Source organism: Hirundo rustica, chromosome 2, assembly GCF_015227805.2.
Source record: "Hirundo rustica isolate bHirRus1 chromosome 2, bHirRus1.pri.v3, whole genome shotgun sequence".
NCBI classification, from domain to species: domain Eukaryota; kingdom Metazoa; phylum Chordata; class Aves; order Passeriformes; family Hirundinidae; genus Hirundo; species Hirundo rustica.
Genome location: NC_053451.1, coordinates 45,313,756 through 45,329,418, shown reverse-complemented (window position 1 = coordinate 45,329,418; position 15,663 = coordinate 45,313,756). Strand labels below are relative to the sequence as shown.

General features: G+C 45.9%; 1 protein-coding gene across 1 annotated transcript; it reads right to left on the bottom strand.

The window, feature by feature from the left end:
* Positions 1–5,995: 5,995 nt before the first annotated feature.
* On the bottom strand, positions 5,996–9,015 carry SAP18 (Sin3A associated protein 18). The gene is made up of 4 exons (XM_040056618.2): positions 8,884–9,015; positions 8,606–8,715; positions 7,114–7,236; positions 5,996–6,460 (listed from the first exon to the last, which is right to left on the bottom strand). The coding sequence occupies exons 1-4, from the start codon at positions 8,995–8,997 to the stop codon at positions 6,304–6,306; spliced, it is 504 nt and encodes a 167-aa protein (XP_039912552.1). The 5' UTR covers positions 8,998–9,015; the 3' UTR covers positions 5,996–6,303.
* Between the last annotated feature and the right edge of the window lie 6,648 nt (positions 9,016–15,663).

The following is a 15,663-nucleotide window of genomic DNA, read 5'->3' as shown; positions in this document are numbered from 1 at the left end:
AGGCTAATTATTTTTGTTTTCTCTTCTAGTTTGTCCTTCCCAACAGCAATCTCAAGCTCAGCTTTTGGCCATGTGAGTGCTGGATCAGATGTAAGGGAAGGGTGAGAAAAGGGATCACATCTCCTAGCAGTGCCTGATCTCAGAAAAGATTGAACCAGCACAAAATTGCTTTTCAGTAGTTAAAACCATCTGGAAAGTAACCAAAAAAGCATAGCCTTTACTTTTCCTTCATTTGGTGTGCTCTTAATTTTTTTCTTTTAAGTATATCTAATGTGTGAGCTAACAGAAGATTCTCCCCCTAATCCCATTTGTTGTCAAAGGAGCATCTCAACTGTTCTGCTCAGGAAGCCGCTTAATAAGGTGGTCAGTTCTTTTTTATCTGGGAAATAGTTTGCCTGAGGTTGAACATAATTATAGGTCTCTCAATGGAATGAAAATTCCCAGATGGCTGGCAAAGGGATAATTGACAAGCATTAATTCTAGTGCCTCCCATTGTGCTTTTATTGATGTTTTTATTAACCACTGGAGTGATATTTGGAGTCCAGGCTTCCTTGTTTTTTTTTTTTTTAAAGCACCACGGATGCTTTAAATTCCCTGTAAAATGTCGTATTTGCTTTGATCCCACTTGTCACTATTCAAATGTTCCAGCACTCATGGAGGTTGCACATGCTCCATTAATAGCTGTAGCTGATGTTGGATCTGCCTTCTGTTTTGGGAGTACCTGGTTTTTTCCCCATGGGACAATAATACAGATATTGTGGCATTTACAAGCAGCAAAGACAATATTCCAGGCTACACTATGGAATCAGGTGTTAGTCCAAAGGAGCACAATTTTCTGCCAGGCTGATGCTGCCTATATCAACTTAAATGTAAAATCTTATCCTGTTCTTATGCTAATACCTACTTTTACAAAGGGACAGTTGACATCATAGTAGGGAGCTGACCAGATCCAGGAATTTCTTTGAATTTGTCTTGCCCAACTCAAGTTGAAGAGTTTAAAAAAAAAAAGATAGCATAAATGTGCCTGCATGGGAAATGGTCCATGGAATAAGATACTCTGTCACATGGGCATTTACCCTGAGGAGAGGCCAAGCAAAGCATAGTTTGCAGAATACCCAGCAGGAAGGTGTTCAGATACTTCCATAATTTTTGGCATATTGTATTCCTGGCTTAAAGCCCTGGGGTTACATTCTCTAATGATTGGTTTACAGCAATTTCATAAGCAATCTAGGGCCTTCTGCGTGTTCCCACCTTTCCTCCTCCAGCTGCAGGTCCTACAACATAGGTTGTGGGTTGCATCATGGCAGTTGTGGCTGCAGGAAAATCCATTCCTGCTTGCCCAACCACCAGGAGCTAATTACTGTTTTCCAGGATTAAATTGTTCAGGGTCTGTGCACTGACCCAAATCACTGCCTGCCTGCAAAGGCATTGGCAGTTGTTGAGGCATGAGAAGGGAAAGGATGGGCGTGGGAGCCGCCATGTCCTCCTTCCCTGGCTGGCTGAATCCTATCCTGTCTGTCCAGCTTTGGTAAGGTTGCCTGAGGCTGTTCCTCCATAATCACTTCAGTGGCAGCTGAAGAAATTCCTCCTCTTCACCACAGCAGCCAACACTCCTCACAAACTCCCCTTCCCCCTCCCTGGGACAACTGCTTGGGTGGTTGTGCATGAATTGGGCTGGAGAGAACAGAGCTGCTAGGACCAGCCTGCCACTTGGAAGAGGGCCCTATCCATAGGCGCAGAGTTGGGGTGGTTTGTTCCTGGCCCTGTAGGCTGCTGTGGCTGGTGGGACCCATTTCAAACCTTGAGTACTTCTATAAGCATGTGCTTCCCTTCCTCTATTCTAGCATAAGCCTCCTGCTCTCCAGAGCAGTTGTTAAGGCAAAGCAGCAGGAATGGAGCATGTTTTGCCAGCAGACCCCAACCTGGGCTTTTACATAGCCCCAGCTGAGCAGGCACCTGGGGGTCTGGGACTGTTGTGTGCCTGGTGCTCTTCCTCAAATGCCCTCCCGGAAACCACTGTTGTGGTTTCCCCTCCTGTCCTCTAAAGCCTGAGCCAGTTTCAGGCCCCTGTTGAAGACCCCCAAGTCTTTTTTAAGTCTGAAAACACTACCTGGTGTTTTCCTGATGCATGGCTTGGGGAATTCACAGCTCAGCCAGCACTTGGAGGAACTCACCCAAAGGAGCCCGTGAAGCTGTCATCTGCACTGGATTTTCTTGCTGAGTGTTGAGGAGGTCACTTGAGTTTTTGGTTAAAGTTGTCTCTATTTAAGCCTCTCTCTTCTGTGAGATTGGAAAATACCCCAGGGAGGGTCCCAAACACTGCAGCCCCCTCTGAACCCAGCCCTTAGGACCTTGCCCCAGCACACCAGCCAGGCACCTCCTCACCACCGACAAGCTTCTGTGGCCAGACGCACAACACCACATGGGTGTTTTGCAAGGCACATTCCTCAGGGGGAACTGATCCTCTTTTTTTTTTTTTAACCCATCAGAGTTGCACAAAGTCCAGACACGAGGACTTAGACAACGGCAGATAATTGGACTGCTTTTGTTTTGGTAGGTCAAACCTTAGGTGTTGCATTACTTATAGTGCTGTTCTCTGAATGCTACCCTAGCTGGCATCATTCACCTGCTCTGACACAGTAGGATTTCAGAGACATTTGTCCTCATTTGTCCATGCTGTCCATTGCAAAAGTGAGAATTTGCTGATAATGTTTAATACGTTCCTGCTGCATCGCAGCTGTTTCTGCTTTTGACCAGAACTGTAAAATAAAACTTAAGTCTCCACAACTGCTCCAGTCAGATGGCAAACACAGAGGAAGGACTATGGCTATTGCTGCGTGGGTTATTGGAAAAATGTGTGTTGTGCTCACTCTTTAAACTAAGGAGGGAATTAACCCCCATACCAGGACCTCTCCCAAAAGTGTTGCAGAACTTTTATTAGGCTTGTGCTGCCACTGCAGGAAAGGAGCTGGCTTTCTGGTGCTGTAGTCTCTGGTTGTGGATGTACACACCAATGTGTGTATACACATAGGTATGTACCTATACTGGAGGGGGGGTGAAATCAGAAGGTGACTGTGAAAACTTAAGGCCTGAGCACATGGAAAAGAATCTTTTTTCCTTCCCCTGTTAAGTGAAAGCCTGGCAAATGATCAACAGTGGCAGCAATATTTATGTAAGGTGTAACAACGTAATGGTGCGGAGGTTCTTGGTGAAGGAAAAAATTGGCATATCAAAAACAAAAAACAAAAACAAAAACTTCTTTTCTGTTTATTAGATTGGAAAAAAAACATTGGCTTAGGTGCATAAAATGAGGGGAAAAAATTAGAACTAAGAGTCAAGTAAAACCTAGACAGGCAGGAAAGACACACCTGAAGGGACAAAGAACCCCATCTATGGGAGCAGGGCAGCCTCCAGCAGGTGCTACTGAGGGTAAAAAAGAAATTAGGGGAAGTTAACTTGGTTCTGTAGCTGGGTCTGTTTGACTGTGCTGCACCTCACAGGCAGGATGTGGAATGCTTCTGGCCCTGCCAGGGAGCTCAGCTCACTGGGCTTGCTGCCACAGGCAGAGACCAGGGAACACAGGCTGGAGCCCTGCGGGAGTGATCTCTATGTTTGTCACTGGCTGGTGGCAGAGAAAAATGGCTCTCTGAGAAAGGACAGGAAGAAGGGGAGACCTGGAGAGACACCTGCAAGGGAGGTGGGGATAGGTGTGGTATCCCTGGCAGGGCATGGGCAGGAGGTGAGAGCTGTCTGGGCTGCTCGGCAGGGGCAGGATTACCTCTGAGAAGTGTCAAAGCCAGGAACCCTTTTCTGGAGAGCTCTCATCCTAGTTCTTTGCCTTACTCAGCTGGGAGATAAAAAGCTTTGGAGAAGTGGTTACTATTGACACAGTAGATAGGTAAGAGTTGTGTCTCTTAGGCCTTTAAAGACCCAAAAAAGAAAAACGCCTCATCTAAAAATTCCTCATCAAATTGCTACCTACAAAGCAAATCCTGTGGATTGACAAATCTGGATGCAGTGTTGTCTACACCACTTCCTGAGCACACGGGATTGTTCACTGTTGATGACCATGTTTTAATTTCCCCAAACCACAGTGCTCTACATATTTTGCTCTTTTTAGGGACTAGCATCCTCCTCAACTTTTATAGTAGTTTTCAGAGACAAACACAACCAGGTTACTGTGACTGAATTCCCTCCGGTGCACTAGGAGCTCAGCTGGTGACAGCTTTGACTTCCCTTTCACTTGTTGCCACATCTGGATAGTTGTACCCTGGTGCTGTCTGCTTCCACAGCTGCTGCCATCAGCTTGGATTGCCAGCTGCTAGATATTGCTATAGGAAACCCCTAACCTGAACTACATTCTTCTCTCAAGTGTCTCTTCCCGTAACAATAAGCTCTTCGCTTCTGCATTACCCTTCTATGTGATTTGAGGGCAAGAGATCCCAAGAGATGTTTATCCTGAAATATCTGGGGAGGAGATCAGCTGAGATTTGTACATTCATGGCAGTCAAGGGAAGGTAAACTCCTCAACCCAACAAGCTGAATAAAATATTTGCTACTGAAGGCAGTTCTGCACGTTCATTTCCTGGCCATTTTGCTTCTTGGGCCACCACACATAAAGTAGTAGCTGTTCTTTTTCTCTGCCCGCTGGGCAGGCAGCAGCATCCCCTGGCCGTGTCTCCCATTCCAGCAGCAAAGTCGCCTCCCAGAGCAGCTGAGTCACAGACACAGGCTCAGTTGCCTTTTATAGCAGCTACATTTAAAAATTATCCTTAAATGCAATTAAAGCAAAAACCAGGACACAAAACTGAGGAAATGCCCATATTCCTGTGTACCTCTAGTGGCAGGTTTGTCCTTCCCTTTGGTGGGACGTGTGCAATTCTGTAATTATATGCTGGTTATTCACTGCACTCATTTTGCAGGACAGAAGATGCCCTGGGGCAATCAGTGGAACCACTGAGCAGTGGTCTTTTCCTCTTCTGTCTGTCCAGGTCTGTCAGGTGTCCCCAGCCCGAGCAAGCCCACCCCTGGTAACACAAATGCCTGAGCTGTTCCAACACATGGGTTTCTCACAGCAGCAGTATTTGGAGCACCACTGCCTCACACCAGAAGTGACTGCACCACAAAAAACATCCCACCCATGCCTACTCTGGCAATAAATTGGCTCCACTGCCACTTGCTGGCTCAGTCCTTTACAAGTAACATTTATAAGTGACTTTTCTTGAGCTCTCTTTAAGAAAAAGGTGAGGAGCACTTTTAAGTCTTAGGGAAATGACTCTGAAGTGGGTGATTCTGGGAATGAGAGACATTCATGAAGGCTGAAATGGCAACTCCCTTAGAACCCAGAGAAGGGGGGCAGAAGAGGGTTAAGCCATGGGCAGAACTCCCTCAGGCTATACTGAACCAAGGGACTCCTGACGGAAAAAAAATCTACATAGATCCCAGCTCATGACACAAAGCACACGCTGTTCTCAGCAGATAGGAACATTTTACTTCAGTCCTGGCCTCTGCTCAGGCCTTAGGTGAGGAAGGTGGAGATTCTAATGAGCAGTTACTGCTTCTACTCCTGCCCTTGCCTTGCTCTGAGCACACGGGGCCCAAGGCGCAAGCACCTGGTCCTGCCTGGACCAGCTGATGCTCCTAGTCAGGCAAGGACAGCTGGACCCTGCTGGAAGACCAGAGGCACCTGCACATCTCAGCATCTCCCCCTGCAGTGACAGGGAGTCAAGCTGGCAAGCACGGAGCTAAGTCCCACCCTGCACCACTTTGCTGAGACACAGGTCACCCCTTCTGCATCGCCCTCAAGGTACCAGGCACTACCACACACACATCTTCCAGTTGCCCCAAGGACAACCAAGATCTCTGAGCTACCCCTTCCTCCATTTTCAGGTTCTAGAAGCTGACTGCTTAACACCCTCAACACCCCCCAGCACCATCAGTAACTTCTAACACAGAGCAGCCTCGAGCATTGATACACCACTAAACAGTCAAAAGATTAATAACATCAATTTTTATTCCAAACAAGACAGAACACCTGTAATCCTCCTGGTCATATTTCATGGAAGTCTTCAAAACACCGGACACACTAACTTACTATTCAAACTAGAACAATCAGGAATAAGATGATGGAGTTGCAAAAGTGGTTTCTTCTAAACAAACTAAAAGTTAATGTTTAAGAGATAACTTTCTTCTACAATGCTCAGCTTTGTCTTCAGGTGCTTAGCAACAAAAGCAAAAAAATAAGCCTGCTTTAGAACAGCAAGTAGGAGTAAACAGAACACGTAATCAAAGAGAAGCAAAACTTTAGTAAGGTCTCATGCGGCTCGATGGGGGCGGTGCACGATTCGGAGGAGTAATTGCTATATCCAAGTAGTCTCCTATCTGGAATTTCTGAGACTGCAATGTCATGGAATCATCTGTGCCCTTCCTGCCCGACATGGTGCTGCCAATCTCCTTCACCCTGTGAGCAGCAGAAGAAAGGCAGGTTAGTTATAAATGGCCAATCTCTCCAGATGTCCAAAACAGGAACTGCACCGGCTCCTAACTCCCTTCCCACACCATTCCCTGCACTGCATGCATGTGGCTGTGTATTCCGAACGCTGGGGTTTTCCTCTGCAGTCCTGGGTGCACCAAGAAAAATCTACACCAAATGCTCTTTCTGAGCACAGAGCAGCCTTCAACCCTATTATGTTAAATACTAGTGAGAACCCCTTACTCCTGCCATACAAAGCACAAGAGCCCACCAGACTCCAAAGAAGGGTACATCCACTGGATGCTGACAAAGATTAGCTCATGCTATTTTGGAAGAGAAACACCTGCAAGCAGATCACTGCTGTAACTCAAGTGCAAGACCCACCAGGAACAAAGCATGATCTCAAGTTGGAGGGCAATGTTCCAGTTGCCAATACAGCAACCAACGCCCTCAAGCGCACAGGTTCATAGTTTTGGGAACATACTGACAGCAATGGTCACCAAGAGGTTGTAGTGATCATCGTACAGAACTTCAGAAGTTTGGTATGTAGGTTCTGAACTTTAAATCAGTGTTAATGAAGAATAATGTACTATTCTGGTGCCCAAAGTATTCTATTAACTCAGAGAATAAATGCCATTTACCTATAGCCAGGCCTCTTGAGATCTGTGAAAACAATTGCGAAGTTGAAATGCGTGCCCTTCTTCCGCGCTTCTGGGTAAACTTCTTTCACTAAGCTGGTCAGCTCTTTCAGAGTAGCATCCATCCTAGATTGAACAAACAAACCAAAGTGCTTCACACTCTCAAAGGAACAGTAAAAAAAGCTTCCCAAAACGTTAAATGGAATCAAAATATTGCTACAACTTAACCATATGTTTCTTGGCCTTGGCACACCCTATGTCCATAGTTATTGACTGTAACACCTGGGAGAATCCCCCACTTACTGCACACTGGAGGCAACATGCTCTAGTGCAAATGTGTCTCATCCACTGCAATATTCAGATCCATCTGTATACATTTCAACATCTGCATTTCCAGATCTTTCTAAAGAGTTACCATTTAAACAGCAGGAGCCTTTTTCTTTTTAATACATTCATACAAGGCACAGTGCAAGAGTTTCCTCACCTAAGCTAACATCTGTATTAAAATAAGCTTACTAACTATTAAAGGAAATGTAAGAAAAGCAGAAAAAATACAATAGCTTTCCATTTCTGCCCTAGCAGGCAGCACTCCTTTACCCATCGTTCAATCACAGCAGGGCTAAAGCTCATGTCTGGAATTTCAAGAACAAAAGTACTCAGTCATCACAAGTAAAGTGTCTAATTATACAGACTGTGCACTCAGTCTGAGCTTCAAGCAACCAAGGAGCAGTGTGCTGACAGACAATGCCCATTCTGACTTCTGCAGATGGGAAACAAATCAGACACCACCAAGAGTCCATAAATCCCACTTAGAAGTAAATTAGAACTGCATGCTTTGGTAGCCACAAATATGGATTTATTCAACGACACAACGTATGAGTTACAACTCTGGCAAACATCAGGAAGGGTTTAAAAAGCAGCATAATGCCATTTCAAAGGCATTCTTCAAAATACTACAAACAAAACTTAACATGTCTGCAACAGAGACTAAGGCACTCTTCCAAAATAAATTTGACAGTGATAAAAAGCAGCTCTCTGTTAAAGCACTGCTACCGGACCATGCAAAAAGAAAACTCATTACTCAGAAGTATGTGAGTTAAACCAACAAACCATTCACACAACATTTCAAGCCTCCTGGGACAACTACTTCTACTGGAAAAACAGGGACGTTAGAGCAAAATATACACATTAAAGGAGAACATGCTGCGTTAAGTAGACGTGTTGTGGTAACTATCGTCACAGCACGACCCACCGATTACACGCAGCAGTAGCTGGGCACTTCAGCCGCAGTAAGTCTCAGTGGCTGAGAGCTCACTGCTGCACAAAGCTGTGCTTCCACAGATGCCCCCTCTCAGCTGCCAGGGCACATAGAGCAGCTCCGCACCCGCGTGTCCTGCTCCGATCGGAGCCTGCACAGCTCCCTGCAGCTCCTGGGGCGCAGGCGAGGCCCGGCTGACGCCGCGCCACGGCCAGGCGTAGAGGAAGTGTCACTCACCAGGTGTAGATCTGCAGCTCGCTGGAGGGCACGTTGCCGCGGGAGAACTCGTCCATGCGATGGTGCCGCCCATTGTTGGTGGTAAAGACGCGAAGCAGCAGCGGGCACGTCTGCGGGGCGAGAATGGGGATTACGATGAGGAGCCGTTCGCCACGCCCCCTCCATTCGCCGGAGGCCTCACGTCGTCACTAGAGGCTCACCACTCCCCCCCACCCCCGCTGCCCGCCCCGGAGCGGCCGGCGAACCGGCGCAGCACCAGCACCCCGCACTCTAGACACCTTCTCTCGGTCGATAGGCTTCTCCGGCTCCTTCTTGATCTCCTCCTGCGTCACCCGCGATTCCACCGCCATCTTGCCGCGCCGCTCCCGGATGTCTCGCCGCGCCCCGCCCATCTCGCGAGAGCAGGGGCGGGGCGGCCCCGGCGGGCTCCTCCCCCGGGCCTGAGGCACCGCCCTTCCCTCAGGCGGCCGCGGGGCTCCGCTAGGGAAAGGCTGGGCAGTCCGCCGCTGTAAGTAGCAGCAGGGTGAAACAAACTAGCGGGAAATCTACTTAGAATCTAGTTTCCCTTAATATTATATTCAGGGAATGGTCAAATGCATACGTTTCTCGTTTGCTTTTTTTTTTTTCCCCACAAGTGGAGCCTTTTATTCGGTTAAATTTGAGTCTGTGGTTGTGTCTTACAAAATAAGCGGGAATATGTAATATCTGTAAAAGAATACAAAATAACTTTTTAAAAATGTCGATGGTTGCTTGTTACTCAGAGCACTGAGGGGAGAGGGGCTCAGTTGTTTTCACAGAATTTACGCTTGGATTATTTCCTCTGAATTTATTTCTGATTTTGAGAGTAAAACAAAATTAAGTTTCTCTGTAAAATTAAGCAGAAGCGTGCTTGCAGGTGCAAAGTAATCACATATCAGGGACTCCAAGGTCTGCTGAGGCTGGAAGGGCGCTCTGGAGGAGGCTGCCCCCTCCAAACCCCTGCGCAAAGCAGGATCAGCAAGGGCTGCATGGATTCGGAGTATGCCCAAGGATGGCGATCTCTGGGCCACCTGCTCCAGCGCTCAGTCGCCCGTGCAGCCAAAAAAAAAAAAAAAAAAAAAAAAAAAAAAAAGAGACAGAGAGAGAGAGAGAAACCAAAAAAGTTAGTTTCTTATGTCAGTTTGTACCCTTTACCTGTGTTTCTGTGGCGTGGCATCGCTGGGAAGCCTGTCTGTCAGTCTTTGTTCCTGCCCGCCAAGTATTCCCGCACACTGAGCCGTCTCTGTGACCAGCCGCAGCTCCCCCCGCCTGTCCTCGCACCCATCCCCTGAGCGCCCCGTTAAGCCGTATTTGATGCTATATCATTGCGGCGTGCCTGCCCTCCTCACACAATTCTCTGTTGGCGCTTGCAACAGAGAACAGCCCCCGTGCCCCGGGCTGTGCCGCAGGGTCCGCGTTGCGCAGTGCACCTCTCTGAGCCAGGGGCTCGGGTTGCCGTGGGGCTGCTGTCCCGAGTGTAAGGCCAGCACCAGAAGTAAGTAGTCTAAGTTCTGCACTACGCAAAAAGCAGGTGCTTGTTAGAGTGTTGTAAGTGTTGGAGTACCTGTGCTCTAAGGGTGACATTGTTCGATTTCACTCTTCCAAACACTGTAGATGCGTGTTTCAAAGGTATTATTTATTGAAAAAAAAAAATAGGGGAGAAAAATATTATTAAAATATAAAGGGAGATAAATATTATAAAAATATATTTACGTATTGTTTCTGTATATATCATAGAGAAGAAAAAGGGTTATGAGTCCATACTACAAAAAAAAAAAAAAAAAAAAAAAGCTCTTGCATGTCACTCAAATATAACCAACAGTATTTGATTAGAAATGTTGATTTATGGCTCACCAAATACAAGATGAGAGAACCAGCAACCTGCTACAGTTGACCCTCAGTTTTTATTAACTCCCTTTTGTAGTAGTCTGGATAGTGTGGTATAGTTTTTATTCTACATTAAGTTACAGCATATCATCATTTTGTTACCATAGGCAATGAGTCAGCCTTGCCAGCATTTCTGGATTTTGATTTCCCAGGCAACAATTCAGTTTATCACTCTGCTATAATTAATTATATCTGCCATGAAAATACACACTTTGGGGTCAGTGTGTGAACTACCATTTCTGAAACAGAGGAATTTATGTCAAGTATCATAAGGGAACAGCTGTAACAATTAAAGCACAATTCTGTTACAAATCTGAGTAGTTCCTTCTGATAGAACTTTTGGAGTATATTACTTACGTGAAAAATTACCCCAAGTGGGCCTGAGTTTTAGGTAAATTAAAGCATTAATTAATTTATTATGCATGAACTGTATCAATGCAATTTATTTTCAGTCTAAAATCTTAGATTCTTATTTCATGTGTTTGGAAGCAAAAGTTAAAAATTATTTGGCAATGAGAACGTGGTGATGTGGCTGCAGGGTGCGGGTTTTACTCGGGATGGGGCTGTCTGGTTAAACAAGGCATGACACCATAAACTGGGTTCCCGCAGGTGTAGGCTGAGATCTCACGTGTACTGGAGTTGGTCCAGCTGCTTGCTTTTGCCAGAGGAGGGGGATTTAGCTCTCACTGCTTGTCCTTAGTCATGTGTTGGGTTTTCCCTCTCTTCTGCCAGGCATGATACTTCCAAAAATAAGTTAAGTTCCGCAGTTTTAGGGAAAACTATCTAGTGGGGGCTGGTTCTCTGTCAGTTAATTTCACTCGAAATTTCTGAACTGATTCCAGAACTGTTAGACCTGGCACAAGGTGAGTGGTGGGAAGTGCGTGTCCAGGAGCAGCTGGGAGGCAGAGGAGAGAATGGGACTGGAGTAGGGTGTGTCCCTTCAGTGGTAGTGGGATGGTTGACTGCTTCACCCTCCCTTCACATTTTCTTAGGCTTTGGGGGGCAAGAGGTCTCCTCTGCTTGTTCAGGGACGCTGTGTGCTGTGCGAAAAAAGGCTGCAGAAAAAGGTCCTCGCCGAGGTAGTGAGGCGGGGTAAGACTGTGCATAGGAGCAAGTCTCCAGCCTTTGCTCTTGTGAAGGCCCAAAATATGACTCGAACTTTTCTAGCTGTGAATGCCTGTAGAGCAGGACACAAGTGATTTGGAAGCGTGAATTGCCCCTTTAAATATTGTTAACGCATGTTATTTAAATTAGCAAACTGTGAATTGTTTGTTGGGGCATCTGGACAGGAACGAATGAGATGGCGAGTGTGTGCCATTAGGATATGGGACACTGTGGAGCACTGTGGGTCAAGGAGCCCATTGGCCTTTCTTGATTGTGGAAAGTTCAACTACCCTATTCTGGCAACTGCACAATCAACTTTCAAACATCTTTGCAATAAATTGTGAGAGCAAAGTCCCAAATTTGATGGAGCTTCTGCTGCAAACCAGCTTTAACTGGTGGAGGAAGAACACAAGCACAACTCCTTTGCAAGCACAATCACTGGTATTTCCTACATTTTGTGTCATGGTGACGTCTTGGGTGTGTTTTTATGTGCGCAGTAGATTTCACTAGAGTGTTTTAATTTCCTGTGTTTTGTACCAAAGTTAGTGTGAATGTCAAGGAGCCTGTAGTGCTGCTACACAATTACACTGTTTTCATATAAGCTTCAGATTCTGTTCCCTGTTTTAAATTTAGATGATTTGGGCTCACAAAATGCACCATAACTCTTGAGCTTCTGTGGTTCTATTCAACCTGCCTGTGAGGCAGCAGGGGAATGAGTCAGTGCAGGACAGACTGGTGGGGCTGGGATGTAGAAAAGGACTCTGGCACTGGATGTGTAAAGCCTACAGAGACTCCCGAGGCAGCATCCTGATTCAGGAGCACCAAGACTCAGCCGCCTGGGAGGAATCTGTACTTGCATAGAAATTATATATATGTTTTTCCCTTCTTTTGTTTTTTTCTGCAAAGTCATCAGAAGGACCAAAATGTAATAAAAATGCTTTGATGGTGATTTACTGTTCTACAATATTGCAGAATGGTTTAACTGCTGATGTGACAGTAGCACCAGTCAGGCTCCAGGCACACAGGCAGCGAACACGAGGCAGAGCCACTGCTGTGCCTTGTAAACGAGCTGCCTCACACCTGCCAGTGTAAGACCTTGATTAAAGCTGAAAGTGGTTTGTGATGTTGCCAAATGTTAAAATTCTGCCGTTCTGTTGGAGCTATTCCACATCAGGTGTTTCCTAAAAGAGTATCCTCAGGATGCTCTTTTGTCAGTCCCAGAAAAAAAAAAAAAATTCAAAGGATACTGTAGTAGACAGATAAGTATTATCACTCACATTTCTGTTACTTCTGTTCATTTTCGATACCAACAGCAGTTTGTCAGAAACCTGCAGCATCCACAGGCTTTAGAGAAAGAAATAAAATTTGTCAGATATGCTTAGTCCTGTTAGAAATATTCTCATAAAGCAAATACACCGGATTGAACAGTAATAGTAAAAGAAACCAAACAAACCTTGTGATTTATCTGAAGTCAGCCAAGACTAATATTGGACACCTGGGCATGTGAGGGATTCAGAAGGATGTCCACACTGCTCCTGAGCTCTGCCACAGGCCTGAACACAGGAGCTGGGAACAGTGAAACTGTCTTGTTTTCCTTAGGGTGCTGCTCACGGCAGTGGGCAGTGATAAAGGATGCAGGATGTGACCCCGCCTGCATCCCCTGAGCAGCGTGAGGAGGGAGCTGGGGAGCCACAGTACTTCAGACTGATTCAGTGCAAAACTGCTCACAATCTGAATCAGCTAGAGAGTATGGCTTATGCAAGAGAGATCCAGCAAAAAATTGTAATGACCACTTGAATTTCACCTAGAGGGGATCAGAACAAACTGGAGCTTGTAGTTGTCGGCAGAGGAAAACAGACTTCTGTAGAGGATGGTTTCCCAGGAGAGGAAGAAGGCCTTGGCCTGAGGCCCTGGGAAACCCCTTTTTAGGCCTAGTGGGCAAAAGGCTCCGTCCCATAATTCCTTTGTTCTGTTATGGAGATTATTGCTAGAAAGTTCTGAGTTTCCTCTGTTACTATAGGTTATCTTCTGGTGCAGAAATTTTAATATTCTGAACTGTTCTCCCCTATTTCAGCCTTCCCTCAGACCCTGCCTTAACTCCACCCTAACTCCTCCCCACACCAAGTTGTATAAATACCTCCGTCTGACCCTGGCCCTTGCTTTTTGCCCCTTGTCTCTGCTTGCTCCAGTTAGTTCTTGTTACAGTGTATGCCTTCTTTTTAGTTGCTTTCTGATTATTAATGTTCCTTTTCAGAGCATCTGCACTGAGCTTGCCTCTCTCTCGTTGAGTCGCCGTCGCGTTAGAGTCCCAAGAAAACCCAAAGGGGTCCAATCGTCTGGGCTCGGACCCCTGGAAGGTTTCAGACTTCAGTTTCAAGGAAAGAAAAAGTAACTGCTGGTCTGTCACACAGAGGTATTTTCTTCTTTTTATGAATTCCCGTGAAGGTGAGATGGTGAGGTGTGCTAAATATTCAACTGATTTTTCCTGGTGGAGTTGTAGACTTGGTTACAAAATATAAAATTAAGGAAGAAATGTTGCCAGAATCTAAACCTGGATTTCATTAAAATGTGTTGTCATTTCTCTATAAAATACATCTGCTACAATGTTCCAGAAATTTTAAACACACAATAGAGTAATAAACTGCTTTTATAACTTGGGTAATACTCTACCATAGATTCCTGATTTCCCCCCTACTGTTTGTCTGAAATTACCTCAGTACAAAAGCGTTCATACACTGTGAGGGAGGAACAAATGGGTTGGCATTTCAGTAAGTGGAATTTTTTCTAATTGTGTATGAGAAGTGTTTTATAGAGAGGACAACCTACGCTGGAAGTTGGTCAGCCTGTGATTCACTGCAGATAGTTCGGGCAGCAGCATGGGTCCCTGCCTGCACTCCCTGGGAGCTGTGTTTCCTGGTTTTCCTTCACTGGGTCGGCTCCACTACTGGAAGCAGTGGTGAGAAGCCAAGCCAGTGTGAAGGTTACTTTCATTGCTGGTGCTTTCCCCAGCTGCCAATGCTGCTGCCACCTGAGAGAACCGATTTTCCCTGGGGACACAGAGGCAGCCTGACCCGCTGCCCTGCTCTGGCTGCTCTGAGGCAACAGCACTGTCTTCCAAGTGCCCTGCATGGGAAAGCCAGCGTGTTCCCTCGCAACATCAGCAGCTGGAAGAGATGCCCTTAATATTGTCTTCCACATTTCCTGTGCAGACAAATCCCTTCCCTGCCTGGTTCTTGGATTAATGTGATCCTGTCCTTGAACACAACACAAAAGTCTGAGAAGGGGGTGAGTGTCTCCATCAGATAGACACATTCCTGTTCATGGTTTGGTGGGAACATTTCCATGAGTAAGTGTTAACAGATTAGGCTGGTGATTATTTCAATATCTTCCCGCAAATATTTGTCATTTCCCCTTCCCGTGAAAGAATCATATTAAAGTACTTAAGCTTTTTCTCCTGAAGAAGAAAACTCCAACTGAGTGTACCAACATACATGCATTTTATATGCAGCTCCCCGGCTATGCTTCTCTTCATCTTGCCATACACTCCTAGAAGTATCCAGTCTGTGGCACACACTCTTCCTATTGAAAATAGTAAACAGATAAAGAGGCATCCCGCATGCCAAGAACAGGTATTTCCCTCTCTGTTTTCTGCCCCAGTATATCAGATCTTAACAGAAAGAACCTCCTGTGTCTGCAGCATTTCACACTGATTCTGCAACGATGAGGGAACTGTTGACAAGTAAATCCTCTCTGGGCAGCCCCAGTAAAAGGCATGTTTTTTCTGGCTTCCTTCTGGGACCCGTACAGCCCTGTGGAAGGTTTATGAGAGCAATGTGTATCCTTCACTAGAGAGGATGATGTTGTGCAAGCCATTACGTGTGTCCAGCATCCAGAAGCATCGTCATAAAGAATCAGGTAAAACTTTTCTCCGAAATAAGTAGTTCCATGTGGCCAGCCTTGTCAAGAACAAAGCAAAGTCTCAGCACCCTGAGGCAGCTCAGCTGCCTTGCAGAAATATTTTTTGTGGCTCAACAAGGTCAGAAAATGCA

Bases quoted from the DNA above. Each gene is read 5' to 3' on its own strand.
- SAP18 (XM_040056618.2), bottom strand. From the start codon at position 8,997: ATGGGCGGGGCGCGGCGAGACATCCGGGAGCGGCGCGGCAAGATGGCG. The intron at 8,716-8,883 runs GTGTCTAGAGTG...CTCGCCCCGCAG, and splicing joins AGCCTATCGACCGAGAGAAG to ACGTGCCCGCTGCTGCTTCG. The intron at 6,461-7,113 runs GTAAATGGCATT...TGCTGCTCACAG, and splicing joins CTCAAGAGGCCTGGCTATAG to GGTGAAGGAGATTGGCAGCA.